Source organism: Haliotis asinina, chromosome 1, assembly GCF_037392515.1.
Source record: "Haliotis asinina isolate JCU_RB_2024 chromosome 1, JCU_Hal_asi_v2, whole genome shotgun sequence".
NCBI lineage: Eukaryota > Metazoa > Mollusca > Gastropoda > Lepetellida > Haliotidae > Haliotis > Haliotis asinina.
Genome location: NC_090280.1, coordinates 69,978,300 through 69,997,023, shown reverse-complemented (window position 1 = coordinate 69,997,023; position 18,724 = coordinate 69,978,300). Strand labels below are relative to the sequence as shown.

General features: G+C 40.5%; 1 protein-coding gene across 2 annotated transcripts in view; it reads right to left on the bottom strand.

The window, feature by feature from the left end:
• The window catches only part of LOC137296411 (uncharacterized), a 154,268-nt gene extending 139,421 nt beyond the window's left edge, over positions 1-14,847 (bottom strand). Inside the window, exons 1-3 of one of the 2 annotated variants that reach the window (XM_067828210.1) lie at positions 14,718-14,847; positions 13,518-13,611; positions 10,587-10,724 (exon numbers count right to left, since the gene is read on the bottom strand). In XM_067828210.1, coding sequence (XP_067684311.1) covers positions 10,587-10,724; positions 13,518-13,608 — 229 coding nt within the window. In that variant the 5' untranslated portion in view covers positions 13,609-13,611; positions 14,718-14,847. The remainder of the gene's footprint in view (positions 1-10,586; positions 10,725-13,517; positions 13,612-14,717) is intronic. The other variant, XM_067828216.1, reaches the window with a different exon arrangement.
• Between the last annotated feature and the right edge of the window lie 3,877 nt (positions 14,848-18,724).

Here is an 18,724-nt window from a genome sequence, read left to right as displayed (position 1 = left end):
ACTTATATTACTGGACATGTATAAATGATAATTTACCGTTTATATGCTGGAGTGTGGAAACGAAGATCCGAAACATGGCGAATCGAAAAACGTGTGCAAACAAATCCGAATTATTTCCCTTTGAGAGCTACAAGTATGCAGAGTGCACACCGCTAAGGAAAACTTTGCTAGAAATAAACAAGAACAAATTCAAAATTCCTACATTCCGACCCCCTAATTGTGAAGGATAAACGAAAACAATTACTATCTGAAATTCAAATACAGTCTACACAGCTGGACGATGTTTCAAACAGTCACTTCTTATGATCATCATTTTCAATGATAACGCATAGTTTGTCCACAGGACGCCGCAGCGTCTCATTTTGTGTCTTCACAACCACAACACGAACGTGTCCCTTTTTGTCTGGGAATACCTCAAGGATTCGTCCCAAACACCAGGCATTACGAGGTAGGTTGTCCATCACAAGAACAATATCATTCACAGCAACGTTCTTCTGTTCACGAGTCCACTTTTGTCGCTCTTGCTGCATTGTGATGTATTCTCGTGACCATCGGGGCCAGAAGACGTCTGCTATATACTGAATCTGTCTCCATCTTTTTCTGGCGTAGCAGTCATCTTTGCAGAAGAGTCCAGGAGGCATCAGTCGGTTGCCATGTAACAGGAGCAGGTGATTCGGTGTCAATGGAGTCAAGTCTCTGAGGTCACTGGATACTGTTGTGATTGGGCGATTGTTTATGGTCGATTCCACCTCACAAAATACTGTTTGAAGGCCTTCATCATCCAAGTGAACTACTTGGTCATGTAACAGAGAATACAGGATCCGTCTGATAGTTCTAATCATCCTTTCCCATATGCCACTGTGATGTGAACCTGAAGGTGGACTGAACTCCCATACTACATCTCTCTGAGTACACACCTTGTTGATTTGGTGAAGATTCCACCTTTTGATCTCCTCTGTCACTTCTTTTTCACATCCAACAAGGTTTGTGCCGTTATCTGATCTGATGCGTTTCGGATATCCTCTTCGAGCAAAGAAGCGACGGAAGGCATTGATACAGGAGTTTGTGTCAAGAGTGAAGGCCACTTCCAGGTGCACGGCTCTCACTGTCAGGCAAGTAAATACGACACCATATCGCTTCATTGTCGCACGACCTCTTTTTATGTAAAACGGCCCAAAGAAATCAACTCCTACATTTGTGAATGGAGGCTCATTTGGAGTAAGTCTATCAAGTGGAATGTCTGCCATCTTCTGTATCTTTTGCCGTGCACTGTACTTTCGACAAACGATGCATCTGGAGATAATGCGTTTCACCAGGTACCCAGCCCCAATGATCCAGAATTGCTGTCTCAGTTGACTTAGCATTGCTGCCTTTCCCATATGTCCAACACATTTATGACAGTCTTTCACAATCAATTCTGACACATAAGAAGTTTTGGGCAACAAGACAGGATACTTTACTTCATATGGGATGAGTGCATTGGACAGTCGTCCCCCAACCCTAATCACATCATTAGCAAGAAAAGAATCTAGTTTTCTAACTTGCTTGTCGAGTTCAAATTGTCCTGAATGGGAACCTCGCAATGTGCGAAGAAGCTGTAGGAAGTGCCTTTTCTGAACGTACTGAATGATGGCTATCTCGGATTTATGAAGCATCAGAACCGAGAAGTAAGTAGCTTCTTTTGCAGGCAAGGTGCAGTCTTCACGTTCCTGTTGAGAATTCAAGTTCTGTTTTTCATGCACTTTCCTTTGCAGAGTTTCTTTCAACAGCAAATACACGCTGACAACCCGTTTCAGTTTCATCCATGAGGAGCTATAGTTGAGAAGTCTTTCAACTGACTCTATACATTTACTTGTCACTGCAGCATTTACAGTTTTCTTTACTTCGGGATCATCAGGGCTGATCTCTGGTAGTTCAGTATGTGATGGCCACTTACTCTCGGGATTCCAAAGGAATGAAGGTCCATGAAACCACTGATCCATCTGAATAAATTCATCATAGTTCAAACCCCTGGATGCTGCATCAGCTGGATTCAATTGAGTTGGGACGTACTGCCACTGACTGGGTTGCGAACCATCTCTAATGACTCCAATTCTGTTGGCCACAAATGTTCTGAAGCGAGAAGATTCATTCTGGATATATCTGATTGTGCTCATACTGTCTGTCCAGAAAAATGTTTTGTTCAGCTCATACTGAAGTTCTTTCTTGATAATGTGAGCCAATCGTACACCGACACAAGCAGCTGTCAATTCCAGTCTTGGGATAGTAACACGCTTCAGTGGTGCTACTCTGGCCTTGGACATAATCAGTATACAGTGGATTCTATCAACATCTGTGGTAAATCTAAGATATGCAACTACACCGTATCCTTGATTGCTGGCATCTGCGAAGATGTGTAACTGACTAGAAGTCACTGCATCAAAATCACATGGCTTGTAGCATCTTGGAATACTTATTTCTGTCAGTCGAGGAAGCTCCGATATCCACTGTTTCCAAACTTGGCAGTTGGAAACAGTAACTTGTTCATCCCATCCAAGTCTAAGACGGCACATGTCCTGAAGTAGTATCTTTGCTTTCAGAATATATGGTATAACCAGTCCTAGTGGGTCATATACTGATGATACCACAGACAACACTTTCCTTCGAGTGCACTCAGTCGATTTAAGGTTGACTGTAACTCCAAACACGTCATCGGGTATCCTCCAGGTAATTCCCAATGCTCTCTCATCAAAACCAGCTGTGAATTTATTAAGTTCAAAGTCCTTAACTTTCACAGCCCTATCTTCAGGGGGAATTTCTCTCAACACTTCTTCACTGTTGCTTGTCCACTTTGTAAGATGGAAACCACCTTTCTGACAGAGAGCAGTTACTTGCTTTACTGTAGAAACTGCTTCGGTCACAGTTGCTATAGATGTCAAGCAATCATCAACATAGATGTTATTTCTTATGACCTGTGATATCCCAGGGTTGAAGTCTTTCTCGTTGTCATTTGCAGTTTTCAGCAAAGCAGCATTGGCACAACTGGGAGATGAAGTGGTGCCAAACATGTGAACCTTCATTCTGTACTTTAAAGGTGGTTTGCTGAAGTCCCCTTTTGGCCACCAAAGGAAGCATTGGTAATCCCAGTGACATGTAGGCACGAGAACTTGGTAGAGCATGGACTCTATATCTCCCATTATTGCATACGTTTCCTGTCTGAATCTCATTAGAACACCAATCAAACTATTGGTAAGGTCAGGACCAGACAGCAACTGTTTGTTGGGGGAAGTTCCATCGTATGTTGCAGCACAATTGAATACCACATGCAACTTCTTCTTCTTGGGATGATACACCCCATGATGTGGAATGTACCACTTATGTCCGTTGCTTGGTTCTGGCTCGTCACTAGGAATAGCTTCAGCATAGCCCTTCTCACACACCTTCTCCATGAAGGCAGTGTATTCTTGATGAAACTGTATATCCTTTTCCATCCTTTTCTTAAGTCCAGTCAACCTCTTGTAGGCGAGCGAATAGTTATCTAAGTGTACTTCTTTGTTTTTGAAAGGACAATTTCATAGTGTCCATCTTTCAACTTGATTGATTCTGCAACTCTCTCCATGAACACTTTGTCTTCTTGTGAAAACTGTTTTTCATCTTCTATGACCCTCTCTGGAAAGTCAGTATTATATGACTGTCGTACCATGTGATCTAGTTTCTGTAGTTCTTCAAACTCTTGGATTGCAACTATTTCTGTTCTGTTCACAGTGTATCTTGTAATCTTGAAGATTCATTGGTCACTGCATGTCTTGGTAGGTTCCACAATGCCCATCCTAGACGGGTCCTTGTTGCATGTGGTGAATGTTCCTCTCCTATTCTTATGTCCATTGGTGTGTAGGCGTCTGCAACGTTATTGCCTATCAAGAGTCCAACTTCAGCATCTATTTGAGGGATCTGAATGTCATGGAGATGCGACCATTGAGAAACATCTTCCATGGTGGGAATGTGTGCCTTTGACACAGGTAGCTTGTCGATTGTGTACAGAGTTGGCAAGTCCACGTGACTATCCATCAAGAGACTACAAGCTGTTACACCGGACACTGCGTGAGTGTCAACTGTTCTAGGGTGACCCATGCTATCAATACGTATCTTCATTGGTTTTCCGCTGGCACCTAATTGTTTCATCAAGTCAGTGGTACAAAAGGAAGCACTGCTGCCTGGGTCGAGAAAAGCATATGTCTCTACTGTATGTATTCCTTCTGTCATCTTCAGCTTCACTGGAACAATCACCATTGTGCAGGCACTGTCTGAGATCTCACCGACCCCCTTGTCAGGTTGTATGCTGGAACTGAAGGTACTTGCCTGCATCCTTTTAGGTGGTGTTATGTCAAGATGGAAAAGAGTATTATGTCTTCGTTGACACTTAGTACATGTTATGTTTGCATGACAATCCTTACTTAGGTGTCCTCTTTTGAGACATTTAAAGCAAAGTCCTTTGTCTGTAACAAACTGGGTCTTGTCTTCAAATCTTAAGACTCTAAATTCTTGACATCCAACGACAACATGATCAGCAGCACCACAGTATCTGCAGCTTCGTATTGGATCAGTAGGTGGACCTGTGCCTGGAGGTTCATCAAGCCTGTTTGATGACTTCTCAATCTGTGTCTTGGACTGAACTCCAGTAACCATGGTGAGTTTCGGTTTGGCTTGCCAGTTTCTAGTTATCTTGTTACTTCCCTTGTTTTTTCTGTCATGGATCTGTAAAGCATCTCTTCCAAACATGGGGTCATTTGCTTTTCTTGATTCTCTTTTCAGGAGACAGACAAGATTAGCAAACTTGATTGGTTCACCAATATCTCATAGACTTTGGACCAAGGCTCTGAACTTCTCCTGGTATGAGTAAGGAAGTTTCATAAGAAGCCTTTTCAGGTTTTCCTTCTTATCCAAAACATCACTTTCTACAGCATGCTCACACTCTGAGAGAAATACTGTGAATTTATCCAGAGTCTTTGGGTCGTCAGGTTTAATAGTTGGCCAATCCAATGCCTTCTCTATGAAGGCGCTAACAATAATCTCTCCATCCCCGTACCTTTCTTTCAACTCCTTCATAGCAGCAGGGTAGCCTTTATCAGCGTTCAAATATCCATAACTGCTAACAATACTCTTAGCTTCTCCAGAGGTATACTGTTCAAGGTAATTCAAGAGTTCATCACAATCGTCAGTATTCATCATAATCCTGGTTTTGAACTGTCTCATAAATTTCTGGTACTCCAGTGGATCACCACTGAAAACCATTACTTCGGACACTGGTTTCTTGAGCTGTTGAACAACTGATGCTATCACCTTCCCTGAAGAGTCATCCACAGAACTAGTTGCTTTTCTGGTTGTAACTGGATCGGGTCTGTTGGGATTAGTGACATCATCCTCGCAAGAGTTATCGGTCCTATCTCTAAGGACAGATAGAGGTTCAATTTTGATTTTACTTGAAACAGAATGTCGACTACTGAGATCTTCTTCAAAATCATCAAGCACTCTGCGATGAGCATCTGAAATAGCCATCTCAGTTTTTAAGTTCAGCCTTTCCTCTTCCATTTTCAGCCTCATTTTCTGGATTTCCAATTTCTGTCTCTCTTCAAACACTGCTTCTTTTGCTTTCAGTTCTGCCATTCTCTGCTCCTCTATCAAGCGTGCTGACGAAATCTGCGAAGTTACAGATCTTGATCTTGACGAATTATCAAAGTTCACAGCATTCTCTCTGTCTTGTTCCTGCCTCTCTAATTCCTTACCTTGCAACCACTTGTCCACTGTAATCTTGAAATGCTGCTCCATGTCAATAAATGTTTCTACTGAGGAAAGTTTTGTATGAAATACCTCTGAAATGTCTACATCAGGTGTCTTAATTAATTTAGACAGATCACCTCTTTCCTTAAGAATTTCTTCAAAAACAGTCAACCAGTCTGTATATACTGATCTGACATGTTCATAGTCTATCTGCTCACTATCAGTTTCTAGCAGTGGTGAAAGTGCCCGTTCTACTTTCACTAGTTTGTCACACAGTTGTTTCAAGTTTTTGCTCTTGATTACTAAATTATACCGTAAGCCTTTAGATGTCAAAGTTCTTTTCCGTGTAGATTTATCTGCATTTGCGCTCAAATGCGAGTCAATGTTCCCTTCCTCTGACATAGTGTAAACACAACCGTTACAACTGGGTTGAACTCTAGAGCGTCATCAACTGCACTGTCAACAGAGGTTCCGCTCTCACGAGACGGTCGAACTGTAGTGCGAAAAAAGCGTGCAGCACGTGTACACTTCAGATAATGCAAAACGTCAATAATGTTGGTTTCTAGGTTTCATAAAATATCACTTCAAAACGACAATTCAGAATTTTCATATATTCCTGTTTAATTCTGTTGACAGACAAGGTACTCGACCTTATAAGTAGATTCTCTGTGAAGATTAACTGCAATACAATCATAAAATCTGACTTAAGTGATGACAGTCAGTGTAACATATGAATACAAGTTCATGCTTCTACCACGACAATTACACTTTCATAGTTAAAAACGGAATATCTAAGACACGGAAATATAACTTATATTACTGGACATGTATAAATGATAATTTACCGTTTATATGCTGGAGTGTGGAAACGAAGATCCGAAACATGGCGAATCGAAAAACGTGTGCAAACAAATCCGAATTATCTCCCTTTGAGAGCTACAAGTATGCAGAGTGCACACCGCTAAGGAAAACTTTGCTAGAAATAAACAAGAACAAATTCAAAATTCCTACAATGATTTTGTATTGTGTCAAAAATGGTTCGTCTCTAACGTTCTGCACAGTTGGAAAACAGCACGCTTGTGAAATCTATAGTTATCTCGACATCATGTCAAGATCACCCAGAGTGTCAAGCACGTTCGACCTGTGTCAAAAGTCCCTATACGTTATTTGTTAGCATGTTTTAATCACTGGCAGTACCATAATCGTTGACACCATCTTTGTACTAGTAGTGTTTACTACGCCCTAAAGCATTTACGACAGGTCAATTGGGGTCCTAAATTTAGGGCTGTTCACGACACAGTGTAAACTGTACGAGGTCGAACCGGTAAGAGGGCTTTGTGAAACGGGCCTCGGGAAAGTGCCCAGGTTCTCCACGGGGAGCACGGCCCTTCTGACAATCTGGGTAATGCAGACAGCTGCAGTGTTGGGGAGTCTTCATATTCTCCGAAAAGTTCTTGATGGGTCCGAATGGGAGGAAGTCCCATGCGCTGTCTGAGGTGCGTGTAGAAGGAGCAAGGGCCCTGAGCTGATAATGAGCCTTAAAAGCCTGACTGATCACCCGAACCCTCTCTGCTGCATTACTATCTTAATGTGTAAATAATATTAATAACAACACATTAGCAATGATGAAATCGCTGCCAGTTCAGAGTTCATATACACAAGATAATACATGGATTTATGAAAGATATTGTTGAAAGAGGTGTGTTTTGAGTATCTTTTTGACGAGTCGCAGACTTGATACTAGTTTTAGATCAAGAGGCAGAGGGTAGCACCGGCATAAGAAAAGGACTTGTCTGCCAACGATTTGATTTTATAAGCAGCCATGAACAGGAGAAACGGTGCATATGGCTTGCTTCTGTTACAATACCAGCAGTAATGTTCTGAATCTTTTGTAAGTTGTTGATGAACTCATTCGAAACTCTACAGTAACAATAACCTGTTACAGTAGTCTAGGCGAGAGAGGAGTTCTCATGAGACATGCTGCAGCATCTTGTGTCAACTCATGGCGAATGGATCCAATGTTTCTCAAATGGAGCAGCTTTTGCATAACTCTGAAACTTGAGTTTCCATAGAAAGTTTGCAATCAAAGTGAACACCTTAGTTCTTGAGTGAAGATGATATAGCCATTGTAGGCAGTCACATTTCTTCAGTCTTTTCAGTCTTGCAGATGGTCCCATAAACAGCGCTTCTGTCTCGTCGTCGTGCAGCATCAACAAGTTCGATGACACACAATGATGAATTGTTGAGATGCAGCTCTCGACCTTGGCAATAACTTTTCTCACATCTACTAGCTGTGAGTTATCAGCATAAAAGTGATGGGCAACCAGCTGTTGGGAGATGATACGTCCGAGTTTTCTCGTGTGCATTGTAAATAATATTGGCCCTAAGACTGAGCCCCATGTCAGACATATCATCGTAACGCACATTGTCAATCTGGACTGCTTGAACTCTATCAGATTTGATAGTGCTGTCCCGCTCATGCTGTACTCGTGGCGTATGTGGTCCAGTAGTCCTTGATGGTCAGTCATATCAAATGCAGCAGAGAGGTACAAACTCATCATCATAGCCACTGAACCAGAATCAGCCCTCGTCTTAATCTCGTAAGGACACACCTAATTGTAGTTTCCATGTTGTGGTTAGACTTGTACCCAGATAGACATTTATCAGTTAGGGGTTATGTCTCCATTCGTTCCAAAAGTTGGATTTTTAAAGCTTTCTCCAAGACATTAGACAAGAAAGATACGTTAGCTATTGGCCTGTAACCATTCAGGTTGTGAATCAAGGGAAGGCTTCTTGACTGTATGCTTAATGACAGCTCTGTTGAAGCTAACCGGAACCACTCCTGTTGACAAGCACATGTTGATAATTTTTGTTATAACTGGTAGAACACAAGCAATGGTTTGAAGAAGTAACCTGGTTGGAAAACAGAGCTGGTATCTGTCAGATTTCCATGAAAAATAAAACGTAGCATGCCCAAAGCCCAATGCAGCTTCCTACAACAGGACACTTCAAGCAAGTATAATAATCATCTTTCTCCAGTTCGAAAACTTTCTCAAAATCGGGTGTCTGGAGAGCAGAAATTAATGATAATGGCTTTGTGATTTTCTGAAGAGCAAACCCAAACAAATTTCATCCTTTCACAAAGAAAATAATGACAGGTATAACACACTTCTGATTTGAATCCGGAAGTTCGAAATCGATTCCACATTCCGACATCACCTGAATAGAGTACATGTGCCAGTACATGTCTCCGTCATGTCATACTTGTACATGTACATCCGGAAAGAAGTGTACTCTTGTGGTCATAATTGTACACCACTTTTTAACCACCAGAGAGAGCTGTTTCAACATGACAACGTTTGATCCTCAACAGCTCGTGTAACGCCAAAGAAAACGTCAATGCTTTTCCCTGGAAAAGTATGCTTCTACAGATATTTGATTAAGAAAATATTTCGTATACTAAGTCAGATTATTCAATCGAATTTTAGAATCTGTAACGTTTGTATTTTATTTATTTATTTATTTCAGTGAGAGTATACATACATACAAACATTGTATTAAACAGTTGGACAAGATCTGGTGAAGAAGATGCGTTTAAAGATCGTTGCCTAAGAGCGAATAGGCGACCTTGTATATCCTTTAGGCCTAATTTGTTGGCGTCTGTATGAGTATGAAATGGGGTTGTGGTGATTTTGTATAACCCACTCGGAGATCTATGATTTCTATTTCACTTCTGATAACGTTCTTCGGTTCCGAGAACCTCCACTCTGAGATTGCCTGTATTTCTGGACAGGTTTGTTGCTAAACAGCACGGGTCCGATGAACAATGAGAAATCACTGTAAGATTCTTTTAATTTCCTTGTTAATTAAACGTTTTCATTACTTTTGAGCGAATTGTGGCAATATTGTAATAAGCTTACTTTCAGTTGGCAGCAGTAATGCAAGCAATGCTGCCTTCATTTGTCATGTTTGCATTTATCATTTGGCCGAATCCGTCAAAGAGTTAGGTAAATGACTGTGTGTGTTTTTAAAGAATGTGTTTTTAAAAAGAAATGTGTCAATGGCTCGGGCGCCAAAACTTACTAATCAGGTTTGAAATAACTAAATTTGTACGATAACTGATCTGTACTAACAGTGGTTTCAAAGCAATCCCGAAAATGTATCATAAAAGAGGAAAGCCGGAGAACACTGGTAGAGTCAGTTTCGTGTGTCTGTGTGATAGAAGTGGCTAAATGTACATTCAGCGGCATTTGGAAGGAGGTATTAAAATGCGCACCGTCCGTCCGTCCGTTTACATTTATCTTTTCCGGTGCACAACATTAAAACCGTTCACCAAACTTGACTCACATATAGCTCTGCTGGTGTACATGTGCCTTTTGGTAGTTTTGGAATTCTGAATTCGGAGAACATCGGAATCAGCTCATCTGGGATCATGTTGATTATTGCACTCAACACATTACACCAGGTGGATTTACATTATCCTTCTGGCTACTGGCGAGAACAAGAGAGCCAAGCCAAACTGTTAAAATCAACAAATATAGTGCCAAGCAGGACACAGAGAATGAGAAGTACGGGGATAGCTACTGGACTTAAGTACCTTCTCAGAAGGAATTCTTCGCTTCTTTCAAATCTGTTCTACTTACTATTTAAAACATATATGCAATTCAAAATTATCAGTTATTTCTATTTCTTAAAATAGAGACGTAAGAGAAGTATTATTATCTATAATAGGTACTGATAAAACAATTTCAATGTACGGTATGTCCATTTGGCCACACAGATACTGCACATAAAAAATAAATCACAACATATACTTTATAGTTACTTACCTGCATGTTCAGGGATACATCCACATGCGTGTATGTTGTAAATGTGATTGAAAGGGCAATCCACTGAAAACCATCGATTTCCCGAAATGCGGAACCTGAACTTGAAAGGTTCTTTTGGGATGGCTTCAAATCCGCAACCTGTAGGTTTAAAGTGCCATCGTGATATTAGCGATAATAGAAGTTCCAGCCTTCTTAATCTAAGATAATTCAGAGTTTTAAAAATTATCGGATCTAATTCTTTGATCATGGCGCCAAACCCAGCAAGTGACGATTAAAGATGAAAGTATCTCATTCTTTCGTACATCGGTGTCACTCTACAGATTTAACGAATGACAATGTGAATAATAAAACCTATTAGCATTCATAATTTCATTCTTACGTAAGTCCCAAAATATTTGAAGACAAATTCAGTCTTCCATTATTTTAGTATTTCTGTCATTTTAATTTCTGGCTAATCTTGCATACAATCGCCAGCAGCTGAAGGGATGGTGTAAATCCAGTTAGGAACCATGCAGATAGCAGAAGTACTGTAAGTCCTCATGGCCTCTAGTATGGTGATCTACCTTCAGTTGTTGGTGATCTATAGCCTGATTTTATATTGTATTGTCTGAATAGTGATATTGGTGTTAACTTTTCACGCTGGTTTTAATTCTTATTGTGATACTCTAGTTGTTTTACTGTCCTTCGTTGACGGGTTTTTACCATATGCATAAATTCCTTTTTCCAAGAATGTTCTCGTCACGATATGGCTGCAATATTGCCGGTGTGACGTTAAATATTAACTCACTCACTCACTCACAATTTCATTCAAGCAGAATGTGGTTGGGACTGCCCAAATGCCATGGCTTACGTGACAAAGTGTGACCGCAGAATATTAAAGATCACATATACACTAAGGGGGTACAAATATATAAATCATTTATTGACGTCATTATAAATGATAGCCGGTCATTACAACTACTCGTTTCAACATTTCACGACCTAAAAAAGGACCTTTTTGACAACATTGCACAAATCTCTCCCGCGAATAAAATTTCAACCAGTCAGACTGGCGCGCCTTCGTGACGTAATATGAGGTATACCTATGTGGGTTGTTGTAATATTCGTGTAAATTTCAGTGAGTAGATTATCTTGCAATCGTCAGAATTGTTTTGAAAAATGAAAGTTTTATGTTTTCACGGTCTCCTGCCATTTAATTTTGTCACCTGCTTTGGTTATTTTCCGAGATAGAACTTGTTTTCATAGAAGATTCTGTCAAAATTGCTTGTTGTCATATTGGTTATATCGTTCTGTTACAAGTGGTGTCATGCAGAAACGTTTTGGTCATGATTCAAATATCAATTTAACTACTATTAGGAAGTTTTCCTCGAAGTGGGTTTGGTCTTTCAACGTCCGCCAGTCTGAGAATCAGTGCTATTTAGGATTGTTTTCACCGAGGTACAACATCTGAACTACTTTCTACCGGTAGTTAAATATGTATTTGATTGATGAACAATAAGAGGTTGAATGGCTGCTTATAACCTAGCAATTTCACTCTTGGAAGCGAAGGAGGGTGTCAATATGATACTACTTACAGTATTATTGTCACTTCCACCATAACCTCGTTTCCGATGAAGAAATCGTTATGTTACAAGTAGTGTCAAGTCTTTACTACAGCTAGTAAGTAGGTTTGACTGTTTTCTTTTAACCTGATGAAATAAAAAATCTAAATAGCATCTTCTAACTTGAAAGCGAGGTGTCGAACCACCCGATTTACAGGCTTCCACGGCGCTCGCTTCGCACTCACAAACAACATATTTAGCACGAACTAAGGGGTCAGATTGAAATATGTGCATGGTGACACCGTCACCCGAAATTTGACTTCAACACAGCTCTTCGGCATGTCTATGTTGGGAAATCGACAATTTGAAGAGCTTGTTACACCCTACAACTTACTGAAACTCCTTCGTCACATGACGTCACTGCAGGGCTCTGGCGACAGATTTACGTAACCTGTCTGTGGTTTCGTTGGCGGGCGAGAGAGAAGCAAACGACATTTTGGCAACTTTTAATTGCACGGTATCAACTAACCACACGTTTCCGCTTAAGACTAAACACAAGTGAGTTTATTCGTCTTTTAAAATACACGCGCGAACACATACCCAACGTTGACAAATGTATAGCTTTGGAATTTTTCAAGCACCAATGATGCATGTTGTTGCAATATGGTTTTGAAACGCCAGTTCGGCAGTATGGAGTATGATGATTGTAACATATTTACTCTGATCATATCAAAACCAGAACTTGTATTGAAAATCACATTTTCCGCGCAATCTGAGAGGACAACATAAAATCAACAATGCCGGAAAGTGTGGTTACCATGTAATTTGCGCGCTTTTGTGTTTCAGAACAAGAACAGTCAGGACCCGTATAGTTAGCGTGAACATTTAATATATGAACGTTAAGTATATGGATATCCTAATACACTAATTCATCACTGAAGTACAGTTTCTGGTATACCCAGAAAGTGTGACGTCGAATCCCGGATAGGACTCAACCTATCTAATCTTTAAAGTGTAATCCCAATTATAACATGCTACGTAATAGATGTGCATTTGTTGAAAATTACATTAATGATTAACATTTTTCCCAGGAGAGTCATTTGACCCTGATGGAATCAATGTTATTCTGAAAGTAGTGTTTTGGATCCTGAGTGACTTGATTCTAAGATCCAAGATTTCTCATGAACTCATGATTTCGTGTGAAACAAGTCTTTCGTTGTCAGCTATAAAATAAATGTACAACCGCTCTATTAGTAGGCATATATATCTATATTTATTTAATGTTATGATCTGCGTACACAGTATGACCTACTCCATGTTTAATTATCAGCATTCCTTGTCTCGCCGAGATATCATGTAACAATTGTATTCAATCTCGATACTGACTTACCGTCGCTTGCTTCTGTCACAACTGCTGTCACAAGCACTGGACATGTAAACAGCGCAAGCATCAGTGCTTGGAAGGGCATCATCAGGAACATGATCTGAAAATGGTTGACATGGTGATACTGAGCCCGTATTCGTGGACCTAAGAATTATTCTAAACTTTGATTGTAGCTAATGTCTTAAGAATGGGGTTAAGAAGTTAGTAGGGCTACGAATAGGCTAGAGTGGTCACTTTGACTGGAAGGGGCTTTTTAATTTTGACATGTACACTTAATAATCGCAGATTAAATAACTATTAAACAGTGTCATTTATAACTATTTCTGAAATATTTTAATAAGATCAAGTTTCTCCGAAAATGTTATTTATTCAATGGAAACTATTAAATCGTGAAAGAACACCTCATACTACATATGTGCAAATATCGAGCAAATATTGCAGTAGATGTGATGTTTTGTTTTATTATTAACAAATGATTACAAATGACTAGAAATGAAGGCATTTGTCTTATATGATCCAGGCCTACCAGAAGTTTTGTCTACCCGATATGCAATTAGTAGAGTATGTACTGCACATGTGGGTCACACATACTACTGGTTATTGCTTGGGGCGAATCGTGTCTCTCCACATCGCTTTGCTAGCTGAATTTTATGATTCTTGCTATAAAATGAGATCCGTGCAAGTCCTCTCTTGTCTGACAAAAGTCGTGCACACATTTCATGCAATGATTTAGTTACGTTTCTTTTATTAGCATCGTGAGCGACGCTAAGTTAGAGCTAACAGACTTACAAAAGGAAAAGGTATCCGTAATCAAGAGAAACGCAGCATTCGCTAATATATGCTGGAATATAGCGCAGTACTAGTGAAGCTGATAGAATATTATGGATGCCTTGTATGTGCATGTAATCGTCATGTGGCAAGGGAGGTACAAAGATTTGACTATCAGTGGTGTGAGTTCTTTTCTTGTGACTGAGGCAGTTAGTATTTCAACCATGTCGTGACTTACACAAGTTACACGTTCACAATACATAAAGTCAGATTGACAAAAACCTGTCAAGTGCAGACACTACCAAAATTAGAATATAACAGATATAGATGTAAAACTAGCATTAAATCCATTTGAGGGTACAACCACTAACAATCTCAGTTGGAAATCCTTACCTTGTAATCAGGGTGAGAAATTTAACTGAATTTCAATTTCCTTACCTGGTTTATAATCCGTAGATACTTAATATGTATCCAATTTTCAAGGAGGATGAAAGGTGAGGCTGTTTGTACACGGACACGGATTGCTGTGAAAGAAAGCTGCCGCGGTTGTCACGATGTCGCCCTCATTAATCTCGAGTACGTCGCACATGTCACTCATTGTGACAAGTCAGTGTGTAGAAAACGTTGACCTACAAGTATTCATTGCTGCTTCCAATTCTGCTCTAAAGGTTGCAGTGATCACAAAGTGTGCATTTCCCTCGTTGCTGTATCTATTTAACACGTCTGGGTATAATTTTGGCAGGTTTGTTTCTGTTTCTTTCATTCTCTAATGCCTAGGGAGCTGTGATCTGGGGTAAATGTTGTTTAAATGTATACAAGAAAGTTGCGTATTTTAGTAAACATTCATAATTTATGGCTCCGGATGGGGTAAGGACCCTCGTATGGCTCCGGATGGCGTATGGACCCTCGTATGGTAATCTACCTTCCATTGCTGGCGATCCATAGCCTGTTTTTTTATGTTGTATTGTCGAAATAATTATATTAGGTTTACCTTACCACGCTAGTTTTAATTCTAATTGTGATCAGGCGTTTGTGCGCTTCTGAGTCGGCGATATTGCTGAAATATTGCCGATGTGACGTGTGTATATGTATGTATGGATATATATATATATATATATATATATATATATATATATATATATATATATATATATATATATATATATATATATATATATATTCCATTTCAATGTCGAATATGTTCTCGTAACGATACAGCTGAATACTGCCGATGTGACGTTAAATCATAACTCACTCACTCACTCACTCATTCTAAAACAATTAGGAATTCTTACCAAGTAAGAGACCCCCATAAATGCCATGTACACAATCTGTTAATCTGAGGGTGACAGTATCATTACGCTCTGTGAGAAGACAATTATCTGCCCGTAAGCTGTGGGTGTAGGTTTCAAAAGCGCATAAAAACGTGATCGTTCAAGTTGTACTTGCGAGTGAGTTTTATAATACCTGGTATCAAAAGGGAGTACACTTTTTAAGTCACGTCAACAGTATCTCAGTCATATCATGGCTTCAATACGATATATCAAAAAGGCCATAGATCACCACAGATCGTACTTTTGATACTAACATGGGCTGAAGCTTGATTCATAACATCTCTTCAGTCACTTTACTCAGGTTTGGTCATCACTATATTTCGATTAAAATTTGGAGTACTTTGAACGTTTTAGCACCAATTACCTTTAATTGTTTATGGACGAGACGTACCATCTCAAGAGGACGTTATTTAACAATACTTACCCCCCTTTGATGTGCTTACAGGCTCGGTTACTCATGTGTTATAATATAAGATCTATTTAGTAATATAGTATATCAATATTTTTTTCGAACAGTTCTGTTCCTTTTTTAAAAGAAACATGAATATAAAAAATGACAACTGGTATTAATAAGATGCTTTATGGACACAGCGCTGAAACAGATGTCCCTTGAATTGTGATGGAAGATTTCATAATCCCTTTCATCACAAGGGATACATCCTTGATGATTCCTACCTTTTGGCAAATATTCATGTCAAAAACGGCTTTGGCAAATTCGACATGGTTGCATTATAACTTCATCATGTCTGTCATACAGGTTTGTTATTACCTGATTTGGGTTTCAATTCATGAAGTATTCTTTTACTCACTTACGTGTCCCGTCTGATTTACATTTATGGATGCACATTTATGAGGGGAGATGTGAGTTTGAGCTACGTCTGTCCGAGATGAAGGTGACAGATTTTCTCAGACGCCGTTATAGATAGGGCAACCGAATTCGCTATGTGTTTTCTGGACATGAAGGCATTGCTGGAGTTACAAAACCGGAATCGTGGGGCAGGATATGCTGATTATAAAGTCTTTTTTATAATGTTCTGTTTACAATGGTTACAGCCAGGGAAAGCCACATTTCGAGAATTAGTAGCTGATTTTGGTGTGGCTCTCGTGGTAATAGTTACGGTCAAGTGATTACAGAATTTGGCTTTCGCGGGGTATGTTGTCAAAACAAACCGGACGGTGCTTATAACTACCGTAGTAAACACAACAAATATCGTGGTCTCATTCTCTTTCTTTATTTAGATTACAGTGTTTGGGGTCATTTGAAATAATAATGAAATAATAATGAAATAATAAAATAAATACTAATAAATAAACAAATAATTATTATTTGATCAGCTGTGTGCTTATAGCCACTGTAATAGTCACTTCACTTCACTGAAATCACTTCATTGCAGATGCAGAAGGTCTCCCACATGGTCTGCATACGTTATCTCATTGAGACTCTGGTTTAATAGCTGCTGCTTCAAAGATGCTATACGTGCATCTATTGCACGATATCTCCTTCGACGTGAAGGTTCTTTGGGCTGATGTGAAAGTCTGAGTATGGTGACCTCTGTGAGGGACTGTTCCCGTTGGAAGAGCTGGATTACTTCGAAAATGTTCGGATGGGACTTTTTCAAAAGTTTCTTGATTTTGTTGTGCCATCCTTCCAAATGATTATTCGTTCGGTGCCCTTGATTTTCAAAGTGATTCCAGATTTCTGGAATGAAAGCCTGGCCTTCAACCCAGCTTGTGGTTACGTAGTCCATGAAGGCAGTGACCTTAGGACTGGCAGGAGATTCCGCAACGGCATCGAGCCACACGTCTTCTATCTTGTCACAGGGCACCAGGGGCAAGGCAGCAGCTCGTCGCACCAACTTCTTGACTTCCCCATCTTCTTTGTAGTCACTAACCAGGCCTTCTTTCTGTACCCTCCTCCATATGCATTGCGTATAGCGAAAGAAGCACCCTCTCACAGAAGCAGCTGGAAATACACCTCTCACTGCATTGTGAGCTGCACGTTCAAAGTCCAGGTGTACAGTATGCGGGGCAAACTGCAAGCCTTGTCTTCCAGCAAGATCACACAGATACTCAAACATCTGAGTGTAGCATTCTGCGCTTCTGTTGGACAGTAAACAGTACACTAGTGGAACCATGTGACAAAACACCTCAGCATGTACACAATATATCTGATCAAACAATTTAGGACATGTATAGAACGTACCATAACAAAATACGGTGCTTGCAGTACACAGATGTTCGATGTTCTTGTCTGTAGTGAAGATCAGAATGTCGACGTTGACACGATGAAGGAACTGATCGCCCCCTTCCGTCTTTGCCTACTTGTCTTCAAGGTTGATTTCGGGTCGACTCTCAGGAAGGCGGGGCAAGGTCTTGTGTCTCTGACGATACAGAATGGGGTTCAGTGACTTGAATGATGGGATCTGCTTCAGCATGTCGTCTGAGATGATGTCGTGGTTCTGACGCAGTCTTGAGATCTCCTCGCCGTAAATAGTAGGTATGGGAGTCGTCTCTGTCCTTGCTCTCTCCATCAGTCTTGCTTTGAAGGCGTCGACCTGAAACTCGAAGGGAAGTGGGTCGTGGGAGTGTCCAAAAATCTCTATGGCATAGAGTATCTCGCCCTCAGTTGTGAGCCTGGCAGTACATTCTCTCACAACGCAAGACCAGTACCTTTTCCCCTGGCGACTACTTCTGCACCGAAACTTGAAGCCGTCATAGTACAAATGTACACCACCTCTAACACTCTCGATGAATTTGATCTCAACTTGTGCATTTGCCATGATTGTGACACTTAGTGAGCGCAATGTCACTTATATATCTTATTTCTAACAGGAGGCACCCGTGGCGAGCCACCTCCTCGTGGTGGGTGCTGGGTAACGCCAAGAGCTCGCCGACACCCCCGTTGTGGACCCGGGGGGATATTTGGTCCACCAACCCGTTTGCCGTGGGTTGCGGCCCTGTGTCGGTGGAGGACGGGAGTCTGGGGGTTGAGGGCACTGGGGGCCTGTAATCGTGTTCCCTTTGCCCAACATACCCCTTCGACCCTTACTTCACCTAGACGGGTGGTTGAATGGACCCGGTTCAACCAATCGGCTGGTCATGCCAAGCCCT